This window comes from Dipodomys spectabilis, unplaced genomic scaffold (assembly GCF_019054845.1).
Source record: "Dipodomys spectabilis isolate Male_0828 unplaced genomic scaffold, ASM1905484v1 ptg000204l, whole genome shotgun sequence".
Classification (NCBI taxonomy): Eukaryota; Metazoa; Chordata; class Mammalia; order Rodentia; family Heteromyidae; genus Dipodomys; species Dipodomys spectabilis.
In genome coordinates this window covers 1,678,784-1,698,481 of record NW_024870881.1, presented here as the reverse complement: position 1 = coordinate 1,698,481, position 19,698 = coordinate 1,678,784, and the positions used below count along the sequence as shown (strand labels likewise).

Below are 19,698 nucleotides of genomic sequence, written 5' to 3'. Positions count from 1 at the left end.
ATGTTGATATATAATATTTTTAAACAAATATTACCATTTATCTCATTTAAAAATCTTTATTTGAGTGATGGTAGCTCATGCGTATAATCCTAGCTACTCAAGAGCCTGAGATCTGAGAACTGTGGTTTGATGCCAGTGTAAGCATTATGCCCACCTTCTGTCCTCAGCTCCACCCAGACCTGAGCTCCTCCCAGCCCTGGAGTTCCCACCATACAGCTGGCTCCTCCCTCTCTCTTCCCAGACCCACCTGAGTTCACCTACCTCACTTCCTGCCCCCAGACCCTGCTGCTACCTAGATAGTGGAGGGTGCCATGTGCTCTCTCTCTGGGGGAAATATGGCTCCTCTAATAAACCTTGTAGTAATCTTTCTCCTGTGCCTGCCTGCCTCTGTGTGGTCCCCTGGGATGGATGGAAAGGATCCTTTCAACCAGCTCAACAGGAATGTCTATGAGACTCTTATCTTTAATTAACAAACAAAAAGCTGGAATGAAGCTGTGGTTAAGGAGATATAGCACCAGCTTTGAGTGAAAAAGCTAAGGGGCAGCACCCAGGTCCTGAAGTCAAGCCCCAGTACTGGCACAAAGGAGGAGGAGAAGGAAGAGGAGGGAGGAGGAAGCAGGAGGAGGCAAAGGAAGAGGAAGAAGGAGAAGGAGGAAGAGGAGGAGGAGGAGGAAGAAATTAAATTAGTTAAATTCATTAATTGGAAAACTCTTTTTAAATTTTGGAGTACTATTAAGTTCCCAGGGGAATCTAGGGGTCTGTGTAGCTGTTTGCTAACTACTAAGGCCTCAAGCTTCTGTTTTTATTACCTTTGGTCTTAGTCTGTTGTTGCTTCTATAACAAAATGACTTTGGACTGAGTAATTTATAAACAACGGAAGTTTATTAGACATGGTTCTAGAGGTCAGGGAGCCTAATCCCAAAGTAACAGAAGATTCAGTGTCTGGCAAAGGCATCTGGTGCTTTGTTCCCTCATGGTGGAAGGCACAATAAAAAATGAAAGGTCTGTCATCCCTCTTGTCCTCATCAGATCCTAAAGACCTGCTGATATAGGGGCTTTTTTGCTCATGAATCCAGCCAGGTAAAATTTTTTTTACATGGTTTTATTTTTTTCCTGCCCATGGTTAATTTTTTTTTTCTTTGTTCATTGTGGGGTTTGAAACTCTAGGCCTGGGCACTGTCCCTGAGCTCTTTTTGTTCAAGGCTAGGGCTCTAACACTTTAAATCACAGCACCACTTTCGGTTTTCTGGTGGTTAACTGGAGATCAGAATCTCATGGACTTTCCTGCCCAGGCTGGCTTTGAACCATGATCCTCAGATTTCAGCCTCCTGAGTAATAGAAATGGTAACTAGGAATATAGGCATGAGCCATGGGTGGCCCGTGGTATTCTTTATTTTTCACATAATAGAAGATCAGACCATACCTTTTCTAAGGACTTTGTCAGATCTTGAAATAATATGATGAGACTCTGTGTGTGTGTGTGTGTGTGTGTGTGTGTGTGTGTGTGTGTGTACATGTGTGTGCCAGTTCTAGAGCTTGAACCCAGGGTATGGATGCTGTCCCTGAGCTTTTTCACTCAAAGCTAGAGAGCTCTACCACTTTGAGCCACAGCACCACTTCCAGTTTTCTGGTGTTTAACTGGAGATAAGAGTCTCATAGGCTTTCCTACCTGGACTTTGAACTGAGATCCTCAGACCTCAGCCTCCTGAGTCACTAGGATTACAGGTATGAGCCACTAGTGCACAGCTTTCCCTGCTTGTTTTTAAAGAAGCTTTTCCATTATAGATTCTTTTTGCAGTAGCCAGCCCTCAAGATGGCCTTCAAAAATTGCTGCCTTCTGAGATTCACACCTCTGTGTGAATATTGTTGTTTGAAAAGTAATGGTTAAAGATTAAGTTATAAAACTTTCCCTCCTCCACACCAGTCTCCATAACTCAGGAGGAAGCCAGCTACCATGTTGTGAAGCCACTCAGAGACAGATATATGAAGGAAACTAAGTCTCCATCCAATAGCAGTCATGGAAGTGAGGTGGGCAACATCTACATGAGAGTTTTTAGAAGCAGATCCTACTGAGTCACAGATTCCTGGCCCCCAGAAACTGTGAGATAATGAATATTTGTTGCTGTGAACTGCAACATTTTGAGGATAATTTGTAATGTGATAATAGATCATTAGTACCTCATGTGATGATGGCTGATAATCACAATGACATGACCCAGGGCACTAAAATATTCAGACATGTTTTCTAAATCTTCCATAAGAGGAAGCAAGTGCAGACAGCCTTCTGACACTCACATAGAAGTTTGTATACCAGCTTCCTACTTGACATTAATTGCCACCGACCATTGACATGGACTTTTTTTCCTTTTGCTTTTCCTAGTGCTTGAACTCAGGGCCTGGGCTTTTTTTTTACTTGATCCACACTTCACTTGTGGTTTTGTGGTGGTTATTTCAAGATAAGAGTCTCACAGACTTTCCAGGCAGGCCAGGTTTGAACCGTGATCCTCAGATCTCAGCATCCTGAGTAGCTAGGATTACAGGCATGGGCCACTGGCACCCAGTGGTAAGAACTTTTGAAACCCATATCCTCTACCCAATACAGTAAGAATTTACTACAAACAAAGAAAGAGTAAAAGAGAAGGCAAATGACAAGCAACTTGGTAATATATGTATTTATGTACTTATTTATATGTTATGTATTTATTTGTGTGTGTGCACACGCATGCATGCATGTGTGTGCATACACCAGTACTGTGGCTTGAATTGAGGGCCTTGAGCGCTCGCTTGATTTTTCAAAGTTGGAGCTCTGTCACTTGAGCCACCCCTCCACTTCCAGAAATTTTCTAGTTAATTGGGAAGAATAATCTGTTGAATGTGTGTGTCTGAGCTGACTTTGAGCCAGGATCCTTAGATCTCAGCCTCTTGAGTACTAGGATTATAGGCGTGAGCCACTGGCATCTGGCTGGAGATCCAATTTAGATTCCTAGCATATTAGATCTTACTCTTTGCTGCTTTTTCAGCAGGAGGGGCTTTCCTAGGCCTCTCTACTACTGAAGCTTGTAAAATACATTGAAAAGATCCAAAATGTACGTGTGCATGATTCATCATACATATGGAACTATACAATATACATGTATAGTGTTGAGCAAAAAGAATAAGATGAATTACCCATGTAGCTGTGTTAGTCATCACTGACAACATACCTATGAAAAACAACTTAAAGGAGAAAAAAATTATTTTGACTCATTATTTCAGAGGTCCATGGTTGACTGGTTCTGTTGCTTTTAGACTTGTACCATCATGGAAAGGCATGGTGTGAGGGAATGGCAGAGGAAAGTTGCTCAGCTCATGGAAGCCAGGGAACAGCCAGGAAGGGAACCGGAACCAGACATAGCCTTCAAAAATCTGCTCCCATGGGGCTGGGAAGGTGGCTCAGAGGTAGAGCGCTTGCCTTGCATGCCTGAGGCCCTGGGTTCGATTCCTCAGCACCACATAAGCAAAAAGCCGGAAGTGGTGCTATGGCTCAAGTGGTAGAGCACTAGCCTTGAGCTGAAGAGCTGAGGGACAGCGCCCAGGCCCAGAGTTCAAGCCCCATGACCGGACCCAAAAAAAAAAAATCTGCTCCCACTTCCTCCAGCCAGGTCTCACTGCCCAATAAACCACTCAGCTAGAAATTCATCTTCTTTTTTTGTACTAGGTATTCTACCTCTTGCAACTACAGGCCTTTTTGTTTGTTGTTTTGGATTTTTCTTTCTGAGATAGGGTTTGATAATTTTGCCTAGGCTAGACTGGAAGTGATGATTCTCTTGTCTCCTCCTCTTGGGTATCTGAGGTACACAGCTTGCTTTTATTTTTTAATTGGACTTTCTGTTTCTGTTACATTGGTTGATTACAATTGGGATCAATAAGCTTTCCTCTTAATGGGAATAGGTCTGTGAAGCTCCTTTCATGGGAATATCTGCCTAGACTTTTTTTTTATTGTAAAGATACTATACAGAAGGTTACAGTTACATGAGTAAGGTAATGAGTACACTTCATATTGAGCATTGTTTTCCCCCTACCCTCCCTTCCCTCCCTACCTTCCCCGAGGTTCTTTTTTTTTTTTAATTGTGATTAAGTGATTACATAATTTCCCAAATTTGACAGTATTGTGGAATAATGATGCTCATTTAAAGTCACAAGTTCATTCTAACTTTCCTGGAGCAAATTGTCTATCACAGTCTATAACATATAACGGTGTACACATAGACACCATACATGTGATCAGCAGCATGGGGATATTTAGTAGTGGTTTGACCAGATGAGTGGGAGTTCTTTGTTTCTTGAGTCCTGTTAGTTTTGTCGTATCACCTAACATTTTGGATTTAGCATCCACTTATCAAGGAAACCATGTACCGTTTGTCTCTTTGCTCTTGGCTTACCTCGCTCAACATGATTCCTCTAGCTCCATCCATTTCCCTGTAAATGCCATTATTTTGTCATTTCTAATGGCTGCATAATATTCCATTGTGTATAGATACCACAATTTTTGGATCCATTCATCTGTGGTGGGGCATCTGGGTTGTTTCCATATCCTAGCTATTGTGAACAGTGCTGCAACAAACATGGAGGTGCATGTGTCCTTGTATATTGGTTCCTGTTGTTCAGGGTAGATGCCTAGAAGTGGTATGGCTGAGTCATAGGGGAGGTCAATCTTTAGCTTTCTAAGGACCCTCCAGACTGCTTTGCAAAGTGGTTGTATAAGTGTACATTCCCACCAGCAGTGTAATAGGTGTAGTAGGGTTCCTCTTTCTCCACATCCCCTCCAGCATTTGTCGTTGCCTAGCCGTTTTCTTAGCTGATCCGTTTCCCAGGGAAGTGTCTGTATGCATTCAGAGGTGTTACCCCTGTAGAATGGGTAGCAGCATGTAGAACCTTGCTACAGTTGCTATTACTGGAAGTTGAGTCTGACCTAAGTCTGGGGGGAGGGGGGGGGGATGTGGTAACACATGCAGGAAGCTGTGTCTCACTGGAGACTCTTGGGGATTTTCAGGGCATCATTGCCTCGGTATAACAGTTTTGCAGTAGGCAGACAAAACCTGTTACCAGCCCTGGGGTTGTCTGTTCATGACAGCTGGGAAGCGCTGACACAGTCAGGACCAGTAGGTGGCGCTCTCTGGAAACCAGAAAATGTGGAATTAGGCTCTTTGGGCACCTTGCTGTCCTAGAAGCAAACACAGGAGGATTTCATCAACTCTGGACAACTTTCATTTGTTCCTTCTGGTATTCCAGCCTTCCCTTACCTGTTCTTACCTGCAAGATTGGCAGCAGGGCCCTACCTCAACAGACTTCCTAGCTCTTTGCCTTTGAATGGGGGGGGGGGGGGGGGGGAGAAGGGGGTGTGTATTTGGCCAGAGGGATTTGGTCACTAGCTGGTGAGAGGGTAAGAGGTGGGGTAAGGAGTGTATCAGGAAGACCCCTACACAGGCAGGCATGCCCACCTAGTCATCCGGAGTGCCAGAGCCCACCACAACAAAGATGTTAACAAAGTGGCAACTTTATTGAGAAGGTTCCTACACTAACTGGCCAGGGCCGCAGCACAGGTTTGGGAGCTGATATTGCGACCCAGAGCAGCCCCCATTCTTCAGTTTTTAAAGGCAAAATCCATGAGGTCGAGCCTGGTCTCACACAGGTGACCAACGGGATCGTAACACACACAAAGGATTGTACAGTCATACCAGACCACACACAGGTGGCCAATGAAGTTACAGTTTGTCTGTAATGGCTGTTTAAACCAGCCTATCACCTTGGTTTAAAATGGCATGCAAATTTAGTGGGTAAGGCCGGCTCTATGTTTTGGTGGGCAAAAGGCAGAGTTTACCATAAGCATGTGCAAAAGACAGGGTTTATCATAAGCAAGTGGTATCATCATTTGAAACCAGATTACAACCTGTTTTATGGGTCAGTCTTTAACTCAATCAAGGGTGGGCTAGGTTGTTCAGGGGAGGAGGACCCGATGCATTTTTTTTTTCATTCTGGAACTAGGACCATCAAGTCTAAAATCCCTAAAATAAAGGCAAACTCAAAATGGAATCATACCAGCTTGGGCCTCATCTCAGGGTCCACTTCAGGAGGTCATTAATTTTCTTTCTTTCTTTCTTCCTTTTTTTGTCGGTCATGGGGCTTGAACTCTGGGCCTGAGCGTGGTCCCTCAGCTCTTCAGCTCAAGGCTAGTGTTCTACCACTTGAACCACAGCACTACTTCCGGTTTTCTGGTGGTTTATTGGAGATAAGAGTTTCACAGGCTTTCTCGCCCGGGCTGGCTTTGTACCGTGATCCTCAGATCTCAGCCTCCTGAGTAGCTAGGATTACAGGCGTGAGCCACTGATGCCCAGCTCATCCTTCATCTTATTTCACTTAAATTTTCCTAATTCCTTTTCCCCTGGGTTTACTGGAATGTCTATAGCTTTTCCTCGAGTCCTGACCTTCTCAATTAAGCATGCTGAGGCACTGAGTGCATACTCCCCTCTTCTGCATCCCCTCTCCCTTTCATGTCCTCCACACATGCCCAGCAAGGCCCCAAACCTCCCCCTTAATATTCTACCAACCCTCTGGTGGCAAATGTGCAGAAATGTTCATTGACCATAAATGAACTGTAAAACTTGTCTCTATGGCCTTTATTTTTCTCCACCTGTACAAACTCTACCAGATTGAAATCTCATCCATTTGGACTAAGTATATAAAAAAAAAAAATCCGAGCAGAGCTAATTGAAATAGTCATTGAAGAAGTGCTTGTGTATTTCCTTAGTTGATTTCTAGGACACAGAGTAATGTGTGCTTGTAAGGAGGCAGGGGAAAACGTCCTAGAAGTGTTGCAAACCAAATATCATAAAGGATGCATAGTTAAGACATCCTTTTAAGACAAGCCCTTAAAAAGGAAGGCTCCTTCCTCTGGCAGAACAAGATTAACAGCAGAGCCATGAGGCCACCACACAGGCTACTCTGCTCAACCCGACATCTGACACAGAAGAGTCTATTGATCCTTGTAACTAAAAGCCAGACTTCAAAAACCTGTGCAAAGCCCGACCCCATCCATAAAGCATGGCACCCAGCCGCCTGTCTACACGGCAGGAGCGGCGCCGCGGGGAAGGGCTGCTTCTGGCCTTCGGGTGTCTGTGCATTTATTCTTTTTACTAGAACATTTCCACACACGAATGCGTGGCGGGGGGAACAGGGGAGTCTGTAGCCTGTAGGGAAGCCACTCGGAGGCTGCGCGGGGACGCGCGCCCGCCACTCCGGGAGTCGTGAGAACGCGCTCTTCACCCCCAGGCCCTTCACGGCCGCGCTCTCCTCCTCCAGGTACCACGAGGACGCGCTCCCGGCTCCCGCGGGGCCGCGCTCTCCTCCGCCCCCCGGGCCGCGCGGGGCCGCGCCCTCCTCCGCCCCGGGCCGCGCCCTCCTCCTCCCGGTATCACGGGGACGCGCTCCCGGCTCCTGCGGGGCCGCGCTCTCCTCCTCCCGGTATCACGGGGACGCGCTCCCGCTGGGCCGCGCGGAGCCGGGCTCTCCTCCGCCCCCCGGCCGCGCGGAGCCGGGCTCTCCTCCGCCCCCGGGCCGCGCGGGGCCGCGCTCTCCTCCGCCCCCGGGCCGCGCGGGGCCGCGCTCTCCTCCGCCCCCGGGCCGCGCGGGGCCGCGCTCTCCTCCTCCAGGTACCACGAGGACGCGCTCCCGGCTCCCGCGGGGCCGCGCTCTCCTCCGCCCCCCGGGCCGCGCGGGGCCGCGCCCTCCTCCGCCCCGGGCCGCGCCCTCCTCCTCCCGGTATCACGGGGACGCGCTCCCGGCTCCCGCGGGGCCGCGCTCTCCTCCTCCCGGTATCACGGGGACGCGCTCCCGCTGGGCCGCGCGGGGCCGCGCTCTCCTCCGCCCCCGGGCCGCGCGGGGCCGCGCTCTCCTCCGCCCCCGGGCCGCGCGGGGCCGCGCTCTCCTCCGCCCCCGGGCCGGGCGGGGCCGCGCTCTCCTCCGCCCCCGGGCCGCACGGGGACGGCTCCGCCCTCTAGTCCCGCAGACCCGGAAGGCGATGGGGGTGGAGCTGGATCCGGCCATGGCAGCAGCCTGCGCGTTGCTGGTGATGGGAGTGAGCGGCTCAGGAAAGTAGGTCCGGGAAGCCGGGGTGCGGGAGGAGCCCGGGCGCAGGCGGCCGCCGCGGTGCCTGTGGGCCCCTCCCCGCCCCTCCGCAGAGGCCCGTGGCGCCGGCTCCTCCCCTCACGCCTGCCGCCGGCGGGGTCGCCTGGGGGCCCCCGGCCCCTCGGGCCGTGCACGGTCTGAAAGCCCTGGGGAAGGGGAAGCTGCGGAGCCGGGCGTCCGGCAGGATCGGAGGGGAGGGCGCCCAGGCCCCGGCCGGGGAGCAGCCCCCCCTGCCGCCGGGCGGCCCCCTGGCGTGAGTTATCGCCCCCTCTCTTTGATCAGCTTAAACTGGGGGAGACCCGAGGCTGGCCGGGGTGGCCGGGTGGAAACACCGGAACCTTCCCCGGCTCTGCCCATCTCGGGAAGACGGGGAGGGCCGGGCCCGGAAGAGGCCCCAGGACGCGCCCCGCCGAGACCTACTTCCTCGGGAGCCCAGCCGGGACCGCGTCCCCGCTCGTCTCGGGTGTGGCCTGGCCCGAGCCGGGCCTGGGGTTGCAGTTTCCCTCCCTCCGCCCTGCCCCGTGCGGTCCCCGCTTTCAGGTGGTGAGCCGTGGCCGACCTGTGATTTCTGTGGTTACGCCCCGCCCTGGCCTCTCCGGCTGGGAGCACAGCTGGGTGGGCCGATCTCCACTCGGTGGTAGCCCTGTCTGTCACCTTATTCGGTGGGGGTGAACCCCAGCCTCACTGTGGGAAGATCCATTGTTCTTTCAATCCTCTGGTTACTTCGAAGAGCTGGTCTCTGGTGGCAGATTTGGTTTGATGCCTCTCTGATGCTATTTTTTTTTTTTTTCAGTACTGGAGTTTGAACTCAGGATTTCATACTTGGTAGGCAGGTACTCTACCACCAGAGCTAAAGCAAAAAGGCCTTTAAAAGGTTTTCAAGTAGAGTCTGTTTTTTTTTTGTTTTTGCCTGGACCGGCTTTGGACCACAGTCTTCCCACCGATCCCTCTTGAGTAGCTGGGAACACAGGCATGGACCATCAATCATAGCTTATGCACATGGGATTTCAATAGCTCTTTGCCTTATCTGGCCTTGAAACTCCATCCTTCCAATATTCACTTCCCAAGTAGCTGGGCTTTACAGGCATGTAATTCACTTTTCATAGTCTTGTAACAAAAAAGAAATAAGACTCTTTTTAGGCAGTTTAGTTTCCAGCTACAATTTAATAACATTTTGTTTTGGTTGTTTGGGGGGGATTTCTTTTTTAAAAAATATTTTTTATTATCTTTAAGTAGTAGTACAAAGAAGTTGCCATTCACCAAAGTAGTTTATGCATACTTTTCTGCCTTTTAATAAGGCAGTTTATGTATGCAATGCACCTTGATAACATTTTGTTTTAATTGTATATCTTTATTATCTTCTGTTTAAAGTATGTAATAGTAGCTTCCTATACAAGAGAAGGAAAAGGAGTTTCTTTAACCCATTTACCTAAATTATAAGTATTCCTTTAAAATTCATTTTAATGTGAAGTAGTTAATTAAAATACCAACTAAATAATTGTAGAGGGTGGTAGATATAAAACATTGGCACAATAAATGAGGATACAATGTAATTCTGTAGGGGAGAAGTTGACAGCAAAAAGCAAGGCTGTGGTGGTTCACAGATGTAATCCTAGCTACTCAGGAGGCTGAGGTCTAAAATTTGTGGTTCAGAGCCAACCCAGACAGCAACTCTAATCTCCGATTAACTAGAAAAAGTCAGAAGTGGAGATGTGGTTCAAGTGGTAGAGTTCCAGCCTTGAACAAAAAATATCTAAGGACAAGCTCAAGCCCTTGAGTTCAAGTCCCAGTTTACACACACACATTTCTCCACTATACCTAACACAATCCTATCCTTTTATTTATTTATTTATTTATTTATTTTTTTGGTCAGTCATGGGGCTTGAACTCTGGGCTTGAGCACTGTCCCTCAGCTCTTCAGCTCAAGGCTAGCGCTCTACCACGTGAACCACAGCGCCACTTCTGGTTTTCTGAGTGTTTTGTTGGAGATAGGAGTCTCACGGACTTTCCCGCCTGCACTGGCTTTGAACCCCCATCCTCAGATCTCAGCCTCCTGAGTAGCTAGGATTACTGTCATGAGCCACCAGTACCTGACTCCTATCCTTTTATTAATTAAATATTTTCTCAAAAAATTAAACATAGAACCTGAACACTTTATTCATAGGAAAAAAAGTTTTAATGAGATTTGATATATTATCTTTTGGAAAAAAATAGCGGTAGCATGTTAATTATGTTTTCATTGAAGGCCAGACCCTAGACAACAGGGTAGATGAGGTTACCACTTTCAGATGCCATAGGAGCTGCACTTTAACACGGGCTCTGGCAGTCATCTGTTCCCAGGAGCAGTAATTGCAGCTTCTCTGTCCTCCACCAGGTCCACCGTGGGTGCCCTGCTGGCCTCTGAGGTATCCTATGCTAATGCTTCCTAGAGTCCTGTTTTGTTCTTGCCTGGTTGCTTCCCTCCCTACCTTCTGGCCTACTGGTTGCTCTAGGTGCCATTGAACAGCTTTGAAACCATTGAAGCAATCTGAGTTTCTCCTTGGCAGTTATAAACAGTAATGAATGGAGAGATCTGGAAGCAGCATTACAAGGCTCTCCTGTCCCCTGTCTGGGGGATGGTCCTTGGGGCTGATAATGGGGAAGAGGGCGGTGGTATTATTTGTAGCTGCCCTGCGGTAGTTCCCTAGGAGCTGTCACATAGACCATATTGCCTGCCACACACACCCTTAAAGGGAAGGAAAGAGGAATTGTTAGATTGATAGAGAAAATTATGGACATAGCACGTGGCAGACAACAGGTGGCCCATCGTGGCGCTTCATGTTCCCATAGTGCCTCAGGCTCCTGCTCAAATGGTACTTCTCCCCATAACGACATGGGTTCCTGCTTCAAATCAGTAATGAGCTAATAATGCCTAGTATACCATCAGCAGGACCAATCATACTTACTTCTGTGCTCTTGCCCAATGGCAGAGATCAATGAAGAACCCAAGTTGGTGCTTAGGCCCACACTGACCATTTGTGCCCTGGGGTTCAAAGTAAGAAGAAAATTAATAAGGCATAAAGGCCACTTCCCTGGGGGAATTCATTGGACCCCAGTTCCGAGACTGTTCTCTAGGGAGAGATCTGTACTCTCCTTTTGCTTTCAGTAAGCTTATGCTCTACTACACTTTACCATTCCTCTGCCTCTTAATTCTTAACCTGGCAGAGGAACAGACCCATACCCCTAGATGGCATCACCTTCTCTTTGTTCTTAAAGCTAGGATGGAAGTTCTATGATGCCGATGACTACCACCCAGAGGAAAACCGAAGGAAGATGGGAAAAGGGATACCACTGAATGACCAGGTAATGAGCTTTGCACATCCCTGTGAACTCCGCCACAGGAGCAATGCCACCCTCTTTCGCAGTGGGACAGAGCCTACCACGTCTAGCTGCAGAATTTTAATCCTTAGTATACTTCCTGAGTGGCAGGGACTCCCCTGTGCCTCATGAATGGGGAGTTGATTACCTCCTCCCAGGTCCTGTCAGTCTACCCAAGGCCTCATGATCTCAAATGTGGCTGTGTCACCCCTGTCTAAGCTAGAGATTTCCCACTGATCTGAAAGTCAAACCAAACACTAATGGGCCTAAATGGGCCTTCTGACCTCCACACCCATCACTTCCAGCCTCTTCTAGGTATGACGTACCCCTCTCTATCTCCATGGGAGCCACCTCAGCCCCTGAGTCCTTCTTAGGTCTTGCTCTTCTCTTCTAGACCTTTGTACCACTGTCCCTCCACTGCCTGGATTGTGCTCCCTTCCCTTGTTCCTCAGTGAACCCTGCTCATGCTTCCAACCTCATGTGTTAAACATAGAACATGACTCAAAAGGAGACTATTCAGTCAGAGAGGGAAAATGGAGAAAGTTAGTAACTGTATCATATGACAGGTATATGTGAGAGCAGCACAGAAAAACTCAGCAAAAATGGTCGATGGGTGGAGGGTTGGGGGAAGAGAAAGACTCTGGGTATGTGAGGACTAGTGGGAGGAGGCTGTGCCTGGGAGGAGGATAAAGGAGGGTGAATCCTGTTGAAATAGATAACTTGCAACTATGAAAATGAAACAAGGAAACCTGGTAGGGATGTGTTTGGGATGGAGAAAAGGGACAGGGAGTATGATAGATAGTATGGTGCTTATGCCCACACTGACCATGTGTGCCCTGGGGTTCAAAGTAAGAATAAAATTAATAATGATTATTAATAATAATTATAATTATTATTAATAATAATTAATGATAGAGGGGAGGAAACTAATTGGAATGCAGTGTACACATGTCTAGAGATTAGCAGTGAGATCCCTGTATCAGCCAATAAAAATAAAAAGAAATCTACATATATGGGAAATGAACCACTGAGAGAAAAATCACTAAAAACACAAAAGAATAATGTTGCTCTCCAAAACATGGATATAATAGAATATGGTGGGTGGTAAGAACCAGAAAATTTGCAAAGAGTGAATTTTAGAAATGAAGTACAAGCAATGGGTGGATTATACAAACTAGACACAATTCAAGAGAGACCTAGGGAGTTAGAAGTCAGATTGGAAGATATGTCCCAAATCAGAAGAAAGCTAAACTATATATCTTCAAGGAAAAAGTCAGGCACATCAGTGATAAGCTGATAAGTTTTCCATACTGCCAACAGGAGTTGAAGGAGAATTGTGTGAATGGTGGAAAGGCAAGAATCAAATATACAGTAACAATTTTCCAGGGATGAGAACTAAGACTAGGTGTATGAGTCCTGGGCAAGCTAAAAGTAAAACTGCAAAGCATAAAAGAGTGGTTTTTTTTTCCTACCTAAAGCTACCAAAGAAAAAAATATGTTTGCTATTTGTACCCGGATTGTCCAATATACCAACAAAGACTTCTCAACACAGGCCTACAATATAATGAAATAATTTATTACAGAAAAATAACGGTCAATCAAGAATTCTTCCCCCAACTAAAATCCTTTTCTCTGTGTGTTTGCCAATGCTGGGCTTGAACTCAGGGTCTCCTGCTCTCCACTCTTTTGCTCCTTGCTGGCATTCTACTACTTGAGCAATGCCTCCACTTACAACTTTTTTGTTGTCTAACTGGAAATAAGTCTCAAGGATTTGTATGCCTGGGCTAGCCCCAAACTGTGATTATCAAATCTCATGCTTCCAAGTACTGAGTTATAGGAGTGAGCCTGGTGCCAACTAAAATCTTATTCAAGAGTAAGAGTAGAAGCTTAGTGTGGTGGCACCTGCAATTCCAGTATTCAAGAGGCTATGGTAAGGGGATCACAGGTTTGAGGCCCACTTGGGCTGTGTGGCAAGATTTTTGTCTCAGAAGTGCATAGAACTTAAATATTAGCGAACAAACTAAATTATGAGAAAAGCTGTGTAAAAAGTATATTACTAGACCACCCAATAAAAGGAAAAGCAAAATTAAAATTAGGAATGAAAACTGGGCTGGGAGCAACCTACCAATACATTTGAACTTAGACAAAAATCATGAAATTTCACAAGAAAATATACTGTTGGGGAAAGGGCTCAGATGGCAGTGACCTGGTGACTGAAACGCTGTCTGTTCTCCTAAATGAAAGCATGGCATACTGGCCCTGCATTTGCCCTGGGAGCCAGAGTACAGAGGGTTCTCATCTAGAGTAAGAGCATGCATTATCCCTGTTTCTTCCTTTGAAGTAATAACAAAGGTGATAAAAATGTTGACCTGCAACCGAGAGCTTGCATCAGAGGCTCTGAAGGCCAGGAAGCTGAACTCAAGTGAAGGGGTGGGGGAGATTCTGTCCTTGCCCTGTGTCCACCTGGCTCCCTCCACATCCCATGTCCTTAGCCACAGAGAATGTGGAAAAAAGGGGGAGCAGGTGGGAGGAGAGGCTCAGGTTCCTACACCATCTCCTGTCATCCTAATGATTGCAGTTGTTACAAATGGACAAGAATAGTAGGCCAAATGCAGCACAATGCTCACTACAGATACAGTATATTTTTTAAATGCATTATGGCCAATCAAGAAGGAGAATATATCTCAGAAAGATATTTTGTGAGGCACTGTACGGTAAGCTGTATAGAACTCCCGTCTTTTTTTCCTTTGGCAAAACCCACCAATTTCACAGTGCATTTATCTGAGAAGAGTTTTGAATTGGAGGCTTTGAAGAGGAAGACCACAGCACAGGTGACTGATGTGGGATTATGGTGAATAACCTCTGCATTTAAGTTCAGACATATCTAAAGGATATAGAAGCCAGCACCAGTGGTTCGTGCCTGCCATCTTAGCTATTCAGGAAGCTGAGATTTGAGGATCTCATTTCAAAGCCAATCTAGGCAGGAAAGTTTGTGAGAATCTTAACTCCAGTTACCTAGTAAAAAAGCCAGAAATGGATTTGTGGCTCAAGTGGTAAAGTGACACTCTTGAATAAAAAAGCTAAGGAACAGTGCTCAAGCCCTAAACTGACACACCATGCACATACAATAATATATGCAATAAATAAGAGATGTATAAACATACCAAGATCAGAGGATATTTACATGGAGGGGAGAATAAATTGGAAATTTCAATACAATTTGTGTTATTATGAAAAGAGCCACTGACAACCAATCCAAGAAATAATTTCTGATGTGGCCTGTGCGTGGCCTGTTTGTCAGAACTACCAGGATCTCCCTAGACTTTAGAATCTTAGCATAATTTTCTTTTTTTTTTTGGGGGGGGGGTCCGGTCATGGGGCCTGAACTCTGGGCCTGGGCGCTGTCCCTCAGCTCTTCAGCTCAAGGCTAGCGCTCTACCACTTGAGCCACAGCACCACTTCCGGCTTTTTTCTTTTTGCTTATGTGGTGCTGAGGAATCGAACCCAGGGCCTCAGGCATGCAAGGCAAGCACTCTACCACTGAGCCACCTTCCCAGCCCTTAGCATAATTTTCTGCACTAGCAAACAATACTGGTGAAAGTCACTTTAAGTCTGTTCTAATTTCAGGACAGGATTCCATGGCTCTGCACCTTGCATGACATTTTACTAAGGTAAGAGACCATAAGGCCTTGACATAAACTGGTGAGTAAAAACTGTCAGAAAAGCCAGAAGAAAACATACTCTTGAAATTACAACTGGCTGATGAGAAATAGAATAAACTTCTATCAACAGGCACCATGGCTCATTCCTGTAATCCTATCTACTCAGGAGGCTGAGATTTGAGGATCGCAGCTCAAAGCCAGCTCAAGCAGGAAAGTCCTTGAGACTCAGCTCCAATGACTCAGCAAAAAGCTGGAAATGGGGGTGTGTCTTAAATAGTACAGCACTAGCCTTGAGCAGAGAAGGCCAAGTGAAAGTGTGAGGCACTAACTTTAAATCTCAGTATCATCTGTAACATAAAAAGTATATCTATCACCTCACTAATGCTAATTCAGACTCTGGACACAGGAATTCTTCATAATTATAACTAGGGGCCTCAATTTGCACTGGTTTGCACAAACCTGTTTCTTCATCTGTGAAATAGGAATAAATGTACTTCCTGAAGTTGGGCATCAGTGGCTCATGCCTGTAATCCTAGCTACTCAAGAGGCTGAGGTCTCAGAATTGAGGTTTGAAGCCAGACTGAATAGGAAAGTCCATGAGACTCTTACCTCCAGTTAACTACCAAAAAGCTGAAAGTAAAGCTGTGGCTAAAATAGTAGAGTACCAAGCGTTGAGTGAAAAAGCTCAGGGCCATGAGTTCAAGCCCCAGTACCAGCATAACACACACACACACACACACACACACCACACACACACACAAAACTCCTGCCCACAGATTACTGTAAGAGATTAAATGGTGCATAGGTTACACTTAAAACAATGGTAATATGCAAGTAAGTTCTCCAGAAATGTTAGCTGTGTGCTTGGATTATAGGGCAATGGTAGAGTGCTTGCCTAACATGCAAAGGCCTTGAGCAAAGTTAACCAGTGCTACCTCTGGTATAGCTTGTCTTCCTGATGACGGTCAGCCAGCCACTCACTGCAGTGAAGTGGATGCTGTAACACCCTTGGGTGGGTTCTGGCAACATGGGTTCCCCATGTTACAGGTGGGGGCCACACTGCCTCTGTTCTGGCTCAAGTTTTCTCCTCAGTGCAACAATCCTCATACCCTGCTCCCTTTTCCCACGGGCACTATGGTCACTTCACTTCCTCCACCTCTTGCCCACTGTGCTGCAGACTGGGGATGGAGAGGAGCCAATTGTAGAGTATACATCACTGAACACCTTTCTGAGGCCCTCAACTCAGCTGTTTGCCTGGAACAGGTGCACTTGGGCAGCTGTGCATCCACAGACTCAGGCCAAGCCATACCCTTCATCCATAGGAGCAAAGTCGACACTTAGGAAGCACTTCTGTGTGGGAACCCTAGGGCCCAGAGGAGATTGTGGCTGACTGCAGATTTGAGTAGTATGCTTGGAGCATGGATGATATCAGTGGAAGTCCTTGTTCTGTGGTTTTTTATCCTGTAGGTAAAGACAGAATTATGAGTGTCTGACCTTCTGCAGTAATCCTGTCACAAGACAGGAGTCCGTGTATGTGCTTACCTCAGTGATTCCTGGTATCCTGGATGTGTTGTTGAAACTGCTTACATCAGTATTTCCTGATTTCTTAACTATTTACCACTTGGAATATGCCCTTTTGTTCATTTTCCTGTAACTCTCTTAAGCAAGCCGCTGGCCGTCTTTGGATTAACCATATCTCTGTTGGTTAACCCATTCCTTACCCTCCCCCCCCCCCAGTGTTATTGAAATGATTATGAGTTAACACTGTAGGGGCATATTTATTTATTTTTGGTCTGGTCGTGGGGCCTGAACTCTGGGCCTGGGCGCTGTCCCTCAGCTCTTCAGCTCAAGCTAGCGCTCTACCACTTGAGCCACAGCATCACTTCCAGCTTTTTCCTTTTTGCTTATGGGGTGCTGAGGAATCAAACCCAGGGCCTCATGCATGCAAGGCAAGTGCTCTAGTACTGAGCCACCTTCCCAGCCCCTATATTCTTCATTTATCACCCTGGAATCTGCTGGTCATAGCTGGCACTTCTGCATACTGGCCTGACAACTTTTTCCCCAGGATAGCAATATGTATGAACAGGCATCTTGAATAAGACCTATTTAACAGATGATAAACTGGTGCCAAGGTAAACCAGTGAAGGATCCTTAACTCAGTGCCAGGAATGCCCGATGCTTAAACTCCATTTTATTTAACACCCATTGACAAAGAGGTGATATTAGAGTCCTCCACCTGCAGTTGTTACCAATTACTTCATTTACTTATTTATTTTTTGTTCTGGTACTGGGGTTGAACTCAGGGCTTTGTGCTCTCACTTAGCTCAAGGCTGGTGCTCTACCAATTGAGCTGTACCTCTACTTTTGGCTTTTTACTGGTTAATTGGAGATAAAGCATCTCATGGACATTCTTGACCAGGATGGTGCTGAACTCCAATCCTCAGATCTCAACCTTCTGAGTAGCTAGGATTACAGAGGTGAGCCACCAGTGCCCAGCTAATGTCTTCATTCTTTAAACCTCATCTCTCCTTTTTCTGTTTAACCAGAGATGTGGCATCAGGACAGCGTGTGGTTCTGGCTTGTTCAGCACTGAAGAAAATGTACAGAGACATCTTAATACGAGGGAAGAAGAGTACTTCTCTGAAATATGCAGAATTGGAAAAGGGAGAAGGGCCAACTGAGATGCAGCTCTTGGTGATCCATCTGAGTGGGTCATTGGAGGTCATCTCTGCACGGTTACATCAGAGAAAAGGGCATTTTATGCCCCCTGAGTTATTGCAGTCTCAATTTGATATTCTGGAGCCTCCATCAGCTCCAGAGAATTTCATCCAAATCAGTGTGGAGAAAAACCTTCCTGAGATCATTTCTACAATCACCAGGACTCTGCAGACAACATGAGAATTGTTTCGTAGCTGTGGCCCAGAAGTAAAACAGAACTTTGTTCCAGTCTTCTTAACCTGCAAGGTATTTGAAATTCTTCAGCTGAACAAACCACAGGGAATTGGTTGAATTTGTAGGAACTGTGACACACTTGATACCATATGCTGGCAAATATGAGGAAAAGGAAGTGGCTTCCAAAGTTAAACTGGTTGAAATTCAACTCAAACAAATGATGAGATATTGTAATCAATGTATATTCATGCCTATATTTTTCTAAATAAATGAAACTTGGAGCTGTACACTTTGGGCATATGTCTGTAATCCTAGCTACTCAGGAGGCTGAGATCTGAAGATCTCATTCAAAGCCAGCCTGAACAGAAAAGTTAGTGAGAATCTTTTTTTTTTTTTTTTGGTCTGCCGTGGGGCTTGAACTCTGGGCCTGGGCGCTGTCCCTCAGCTCTTCAGCTCAAGGCAAGCGCTCTACCACTTGAGCTACAGCGCCACTTCCGGTTTTCTGGTGGTTTATTGGAGATAGGAGTCTCACGGTCTCTCCTGTCCGGGCTGGCTTTGAACCGTGATCCTCAGATCTCAGCCTCCTGAGTAGCTAGGATTACAGGCGTGAGCCACCAGCGCCCAGCGTTAGTGAGAATCTCATCTCCAATTAACCACCAAAAAGTTGGAAATGGAGGTATAACTCGAGTACACTCTATAATCTGTGCACAAACTTGTCTATCTACTTGTCTGTATGTAAATGATTATGGTATCAAGGTTACCAAGTACTCGGCTTACTAAAAATCTTTGTCAGTGGAAGCTGTGATTTAATATAAATTCCTTTAAAACTTTGTGACCTGACTATAAGCAAAAGGAAAAACAGGCAATTTTAAAAGGCCTAGGGAAAGGAGTTAGAAAAGATTTTCCTTTGCAAAGTAAATGAAATTGGTAATTAGGTTGGCTGTGATTTATATCATTCCTATGTCCATCTATGCTGAGTTAAATATTGTACTTCTGACCATGGCTAGTAAACTAAGGCTAAGGTTTTAATTCTCCATTTTCTCCCCTGTACGCCAATTAACTCCCTTTAAGATCAAGGGACCAGAGTGAAATCAGTGGCACCAGCCTGCAAAAGCCAGTGTAAACCAGTCTTTTTTTTTTTTTTTGGTCCGGTCGTGGGGCCTGAACTCTGGTCCTGGGCGCTGTCCCTCAGCTCTTCAGCTCAAGGCTAGTGCTGAGGAATCGAACCCAGGGCCTCATGCGTGCAAGGCAAGCGCTCTACCACTGAGGCACCTTCAGCCCTGTAAACCAGTCTTTAACCAATATATGTAGAAATTTTTGCAGGTAACCAGCGGGAGGTGGGACAGAAGCCACAGCCTCCCCCGGCCTTGCTCCATCACACATGATGGGGTCAAACACTAGCCACTTCAGATATTTGTTTCTGTAATGTTAATCCCCACAATTTAGACCATAAGGGGTGTAGGAGCAAAGAACATTAAGAAAAACTGCTAATTTCCTAAAGACTCAGACTGCAGGAAGAATGTGGCTAGTTTAAATCTTCGGCTTAGAGGCCTAGAGTTAAACGTTGTAGCACAGTGTTTCAGTGAAGCATTTAAATGCAAATTAACTTTAGAAAAAAGGATTA

The 19,698-nt window shown here is 46.4% G+C and overlaps 1 protein-coding gene across 5 annotated transcripts; it reads left to right on the top strand.

The window, feature by feature from the left end:
* Positions 1-8,045: 8,045 nt before the first annotated feature.
* Idnk (IDNK gluconokinase) lies at positions 8,046-18,361 on the top strand. Of its 5 annotated transcripts, none has more exons than XM_042696246.1 (5): positions 8,046-8,130; positions 10,538-10,568; positions 11,419-11,505; positions 15,148-15,191; positions 17,729-18,361. In XM_042696246.1, the coding sequence occupies exons 1-5, from the start codon at positions 8,057-8,059 to the stop codon at positions 18,078-18,080; spliced, it is 588 nt and encodes a 195-aa protein (XP_042552180.1). In that variant the 5' UTR covers positions 8,046-8,056; the 3' UTR covers positions 18,081-18,361. The 5 variants fall into 5 exon arrangements, with proteins under 5 accessions (XP_042552180.1, XP_042552184.1, XP_042552182.1 ...); XM_042696249.1 differs by having other exon boundaries at positions 8,094-8,130; positions 11,423-11,505; XM_042696250.1 differs by lacking the exon at positions 15,148-15,191 and having other exon boundaries at positions 17,729-17,956.
* Positions 18,362-19,698: the final 1,337 nt, after the last annotated feature.